A 6,000-nucleotide genomic window follows, 5' to 3' on the forward strand; every position below is an offset into this window, starting at 1 on the left:
CTACACAAGTAAGGTCATTTCAGCCCCTCACTTCAGGTTACAACATACTCATCAGTATATCATTTACACGGCAAAACTGCTCTAAGATGTACTATTCTGTACGGATTACTCAAGGCATGTCACCAGGAAGATGGTGTCCTAGACATGTATGAAGCATTGACTTACGGACAAAGACTAACAGCAACTTCATCCAATACAATAATATGTTAAGAATATTTCACTTCTGGTACAAAACCATAAAAATCACAAAAAATGGGTTACGAAAGAACAGGGAAAAACTATGAAAAGAGAATTTAACAATGACAAAGATAACCTATCATGTAACAAAAACTGGTAATACTTTTATTCCTGTTTAAATTCTTAAGCAAGGACTATTTTTTTCCACAAAACGAAAGAATGAAGGAATGAAGAATTAATAACAGTTATTATTTTACAAGGACAAACAATACAACACTAAAACCAAATCCTTGGAAACAGCTGTATAGAACTCTAATTCAATGGGTGAATATTAAAAATTAAAAACTAAGCATGAATAAGTACAAAGATATATTTGATTTAGTCCTAAATATTTTTTTCATTGCTTTCATGACACTATCACATATGAAAAAAATTCAATTTTACATGTTACTCAGACTAGTAATTCCTCACAAACCTTATGTCGTCCCCGGAAAACATTTGCAGTAGCTCCCTGTCCTAGAATGTCAGACAACAGCCAGAGGTAATTCGAAGTGCTCTGCATCTTTGCTCTTTGATTAGACAGGGGTTTTTTTCACCTTAAAAACAAAGGGTTAAATATATTAAATTACAATTTAGTAAAATACATGAAAGGGACTTCTTTTAATTAGAAGGGGGAAAAAAACCTGCAACTCCAAAAACATACAGAAATAATTAAGAACAACCAAGTAGAGGAGTAAGAGGTGAAACAATGAAACAAAACCAAGCTCAACAATCAAAACTAATGCTATAGACACAACACCTCTCCGCATTTGAGGTCTTTACTCCCCAAACTTTGAAAAATCAACTGGAAATGTGAAAGCTTTATAATCTCTTATCTGTTGTATGCAGGTGTTTAAATGATACAGTAACAAAAACCATAGGAAAGAGTCACAAACATGTGCACAAGGCCTTTTGAAAATAAGCAAGGTTTATATAGGCATATATACCGAATAATGGAATTATTATTAAGGAAATAATAATGGAATTATTATTAAGGAAAAGACATTCAGGATAATGGCAGATATGCATACAGATCTTTTAGCTCACTTTGGCACTGGAAGTTGCACTTCAGTACAACTGTAAAGGAACTGGACTGACTACTTACAAAAAGTTATTTTTACATGAGCTAGATAAAAATCACAATTAACAAACGTACTTTCAGCTACTTGCTAAAAACACCAATTGCTACTGGAAGAAGTTATGGGACACTTGTTCCATTTCTAAAATTTTACATTTGGTACATCACAACGTTTCCAGAGAGACAGCGTGTTGTCCCCATCCTTCCTGAAATGTAAATTGTCAGACAGTCAGGCCTTCACAGACTCAAAAGAAAGAGAAAAAAAAGGTTTGATTAAATTAAAACAATTTAAAACAAACAAACAAACAAACATTAGAACGGCCAGATTTCCCCCCCGGCCAAAACAGCAGCAGCTGCAGGTGAATACCCTCACCTTTTTGGTTTAATCAAAACACTGATTTTGCCATTAAATCTAGTAAAGGCTCTAACACCAAAGATGTACCTTCCTTGATCTAAAGAATCTTAACAGCAAAACGGCAACTGGATATGGGCAAGGTCCTAGAGCAAGAGCCTTTCCTCATAGCCTGGCAGCAGACCCTGTGTCTGTCTGTGTTAACTGACAAGAAACAGTGAACTGATAGTCAAATGAAACAAAAAAAGCCTTGCCTGTAACTACCGGAAGGAGAAATATGACAGAATTTCCTGTGCATGTTTATCACGAGAAGGCGGCTGGCGCTTTCTGAGAGCTCCCTGGTGCCGAAGACAACACCACCAGAAGCCTCACAGCCTGCGCCGCAGGAGAGCGGAGGAAGCCAAAGCTCCGTGGCACCGTTCCCAGTCGTACCCGTGCCACACCGCAAGGAGACAGCAATGTTCTCATGACTTTGAACGCATTTTTCTATGCCTAGCGACTGCGGATTTCATACTTTCATTTAGCTATTCGCTCCTGTAAGATGTGGATTTACTTGCAAAGCTGTCCCAAAACATCCAGGCAATGATACACAGCGTACAGAACATAATGACACAATGACAAGCCCTGACATTACTCTAACCTAAGCTCTGCGTCATGCAGCAACACCATTCTTAAAATCCAGATAAAGCTCTTGACGATGCCTACAGAAGGGAAAAAAGGTTTTCTCTCAAATCTGAACCAAAAAAACCCAACACCACTCTCCAAACCCTTACAATTCTCAGTTAAATCCAACAAGACAATTTGCAAGAGTAGAGTAAAATAATTTCTCCAAGCTGGCAATCACTGTAGATGCCAAAGAGCTATCTATGATGCAGACTTAGAAGGTAAGGAAGAGGTCTGTGAAGAAATACTGCACAACCCACTCTGTAAACCATTTGTAAAATCTCCAAATTAAAAAATTCCTCATAACCCTGCATGTAACAAGCCAGCTGGCACATTACTAGAAAACACGTATATTAGCATTTATTTCAAAGCAATGTTCATTAGACTCATACCAAGACACGGAAACATAACGAATCCTTTCTAAGCAGACAGAAGGTGCGCAGAACAATCAAGCAAACAGAGTTTCTTCACCAGTCTGTTCAAATACTAAAAATTTTAGCAACCTACTAGAGACTGAATTATTGTGTTGCCCGAAGTGATAGAGATGAGGTAGCTTATGTATGAGATTAGCTCTCTTCCTTTACCTTGTTTTCTAATGAAATTTGCATGAAGGTCAATGAGTGAAAACAAAAGGACAGGTCTGTGACAGACGACCTTGCGTATCATTCAATGGATTTAAAAAAACAGCCGGCAAGTCACTGATGGGTTCTCAAGGTCTGTTTTTTTTCACTAGTAACACTACAGATACAATTATGCCGAAGTTAATCCCAGGGTACATATCCAGCGCCAAACCAAAGTCAGTGTTGCACTACTGGGCCTTTTTTGTCAAAACAGTATTTGTATAATATATATATTATATATTATGACATATATAAAATATATATAACTACAACAGAGTCTACACTCTTCTGGCAGAGTCTTCACTTTTAAGGCATACAGTCTCATTCAGCTTTAATTTTAATCTTCAAATTATAATAATTTGATTCAATAAATTTTATAACATGTTAGACCTCCTTTAATTTAATATCTTTCCTTTCTCAAGACTGATTCAGAACCGATCTTTCCTAAATACTCGGCATGTCGAGTCTTCTTTTCATATCTTCCTAAATCAATTCACCAAGAGTTTCACATTCAAAAAAATGTATCTCTAACCGTATGATTATTCCTGTCACTAGATGTAATGCTGAACTTTCTGTTTCTTCACGTCTCACTTATGGTCATTAAGTCTGATACTAGATGAGTCAGAAGTTCCTCACACATATCTAAAAGTATTCTTCTCCTACCAGCAGTTTGATCTATTGTCCCCCATGACGCATTAGCATTTCAAGGGTTTGGGAGATGCTTTTTGGGGTTTTAAATACACTTTTCTGCTTCTGGTGACACTACTACTTCTTTATTTGTCAGCAGGGAGGACTTTAATAGATAAAGATTGCTTTGCTAATGCGATTTTTTTTTTAAACTCCCAATGCTTTGAAGCAGGAGTATGGTCTGCTTCTAATTAATAAGGAGAAGTTTGCTGTTAATTCAGGCACACGGGATAAGCACACAAAGCAGGTACTTCCCCCGTTAACAGCTGCAATACACAAGTTCACCAGGCAAGTCTGGCCAGATGATGAAGTTAACGTGAAGGCTCTTTCTGTCTACAGGTAAGATCCCATATGCCACCAAAGCCAACGGGCAAGGTGCTGAGGTTCCAAATAAACGTTAAGGTAGCATTATACAGCCTGGTAAATAGGAAGGTTTTATACTTTCCTGTATGCCCTCTCTTTAACGCCTAGAGAAGAAGTTTCTCCCCCTGAAATTCCTGCTTCCTGCATCTGCCCTTCGGGGGGGTTTCCAGTCCAGCAGCTCGGATCCGAATCACCTACACACCCTGCCCCAGGCCGCACCAGGCGCTGCTGGAACCCACACGAAGCAGAACACGCTCCCAAAGGCCCGCAAACCAAACGGCAAGCCCAGCTCCGGCGCCGCTCGGCACCCCAGCTCTCGGCCTTTCCACTCCGTAACCGGGGAAGAGGACTCGGCAGCTCCCGGAATGCCACGGAGGGCCAAAGCCAGCCAGGCCCGCGGCGGAGGGCACGGTACCGGAGCTCATCTCCACAACAGGACAGCCTTCCTGAGAGAAAAAAACCCTCTTCCTGAGGGAAGGCCCCGCCACCCCCCCGGCAAACCGAAACCACCTCGCCCCAGCGCGAAGGGGGCCGCTTCCCCTCGCCGCCGAAGCGGCCCCCTCCGCGCCGGCGACCGCCCACCTCAGCTCGGCTCGACAAGGGCCCCCACCCCTGCCCTGCCCACCGGCCCCGGCCGCACGCACCCAGCCGCCTCTCGCCCTGCCTGCCCAGCGCCCCGGCCGCTTCCGGCTTCCTGCAGCGGCGCCGGGGAGGCGGGCCGGCAGAAGCACCGCCTCGGCGCCCGGCAGCTGCCCGGGCGCCCGGCAGCCCTTCCCCGCCCGGAGGGAGCGGGGTGGCGGGAGCCGGCTGAGAGGGGAGGGCGGCGCCGACGCCCGCCCTGGGGGAGGTGAGGGAGCCGCGGCCCCTGAGGCGAGGGGAGCGCAGAACAGGGAGACGCCGAGAAGCGGAAGCAAGATATTCCTTAAAAACGGCATTTTAGCTGGTGTGATGGTCAAACGGAGCTCAGACCGGTTCCGGTGAGGATTTCCCTGGCGATTTTTTTTCTTTTTTTTTTTCTTTTTTGTTGCTGCGCTTTAGGGGTGGTTTCGTGGCTTGGTTCCCTCCGCCCTGTAACCGGCAGAAGTTAGGTTTACTGGCGGGAACCTCCCCTCGCTGGCTGCTTTTTCGAGGGATATCCTGGAGAAAGGTTACCGCGCCCCGGGTAATTTCTCTCGGTTTCACCCTTTTTAAAAGCTCACGAAGCCTTGGTATTCTTCACACCTTCGTGCTCTCGCTAATTTTTTACTTTAAAGGTCTTAAAGCAAGGTTCCTTGCTGATTTGCCGTTTTTTTTTTTTTTTTTACTGTCCAGTAGTGCTGCTGTTCCAATAAATGGTCCATCCAGCTTTTATAAGGAAAAATACTGAATTTTATCTTTCATGCATAATGCGATTTAAACATAATTATGATTGTAAAGTAGTCAAAAGAAATCTTTTTTTATTCCCCCCAAGACTATCCTTTCTTTGATCCTCTGCATTTCCTGCCTGGAATGACCCTTTTCCCAAATCTTAGAAGCCTCTTTCCTTGAGGAACGATCGAATGAACGATAGCAACCTTTTGCTTACAGGTTTTGTTTATTGTTACTATCTCACCTTTCTTAAGGTTCATCACAAGTCCAGACTTTGCTGGTTGACTTGTTAAGGGCGCTAAGCTTGTTCCAAAATGCTGCTTAGTGAAACTGGTAAATTGGCTTTGATACATTTTGTGCTGTTAATATAAACGCTTAATTTATATTCCCCATTTGTTGGCACCTGAGCTTTCTTCCAGAACGCTTCTGCGTTATAGAGGGAGCAGTTCCCCACGTTTGCGTTCTGCCCTTGCGCCTTTCAAAACATTGGGATGCTCCTCAGAAGTTACGTGGTTTATTTCTGCCCCCCCTTCCTCTGTACACAGCTTTACAAGTCCTTTTTTTTTTTCATCACATGGATACTCATGAGTCAGCTTTGTCTTCAGAAATGCTCATCAGATCGTTCATACGGATTTTAGCAAAAACTCTCTCAAAATCAGGAAAACACCAGTGAA

The 6,000-nt window shown here is 42.8% G+C and overlaps 1 protein-coding gene across 2 annotated transcripts in view; it reads right to left on the reverse strand.

Moving 5' to 3' along the window:
* TBK1 (TANK binding kinase 1) overlaps positions 1-4,685 on the reverse strand; it is a 31,307-nt gene extending 26,622 nt beyond the window's left edge. The window contains exons 1-3 of one of the 2 annotated variants that reach the window (XM_075428297.1): positions 4,624-4,660; positions 1,373-1,500; positions 653-773 (exon numbers count right to left, since the gene is read on the reverse strand). In XM_075428297.1, the coding sequence (XP_075284412.1) occupies positions 653-739 (87 nt within the window). In that variant the 5' untranslated portion in view covers positions 740-773; positions 1,373-1,500; positions 4,624-4,660. Of the gene's footprint in view, positions 1-652; positions 774-1,372; positions 1,501-4,623 lie in introns of both variants that reach the window. The other variant, XM_075428296.1, reaches the window with a different exon arrangement.
* Between the last annotated feature and the right edge of the window lie 1,315 nt (positions 4,686-6,000).

This window comes from Opisthocomus hoazin, chromosome 8 (assembly GCF_030867145.1).
Source record: "Opisthocomus hoazin isolate bOpiHoa1 chromosome 8, bOpiHoa1.hap1, whole genome shotgun sequence".
NCBI classification, from domain to species: Eukaryota; Metazoa; Chordata; class Aves; order Opisthocomiformes; family Opisthocomidae; genus Opisthocomus; species Opisthocomus hoazin.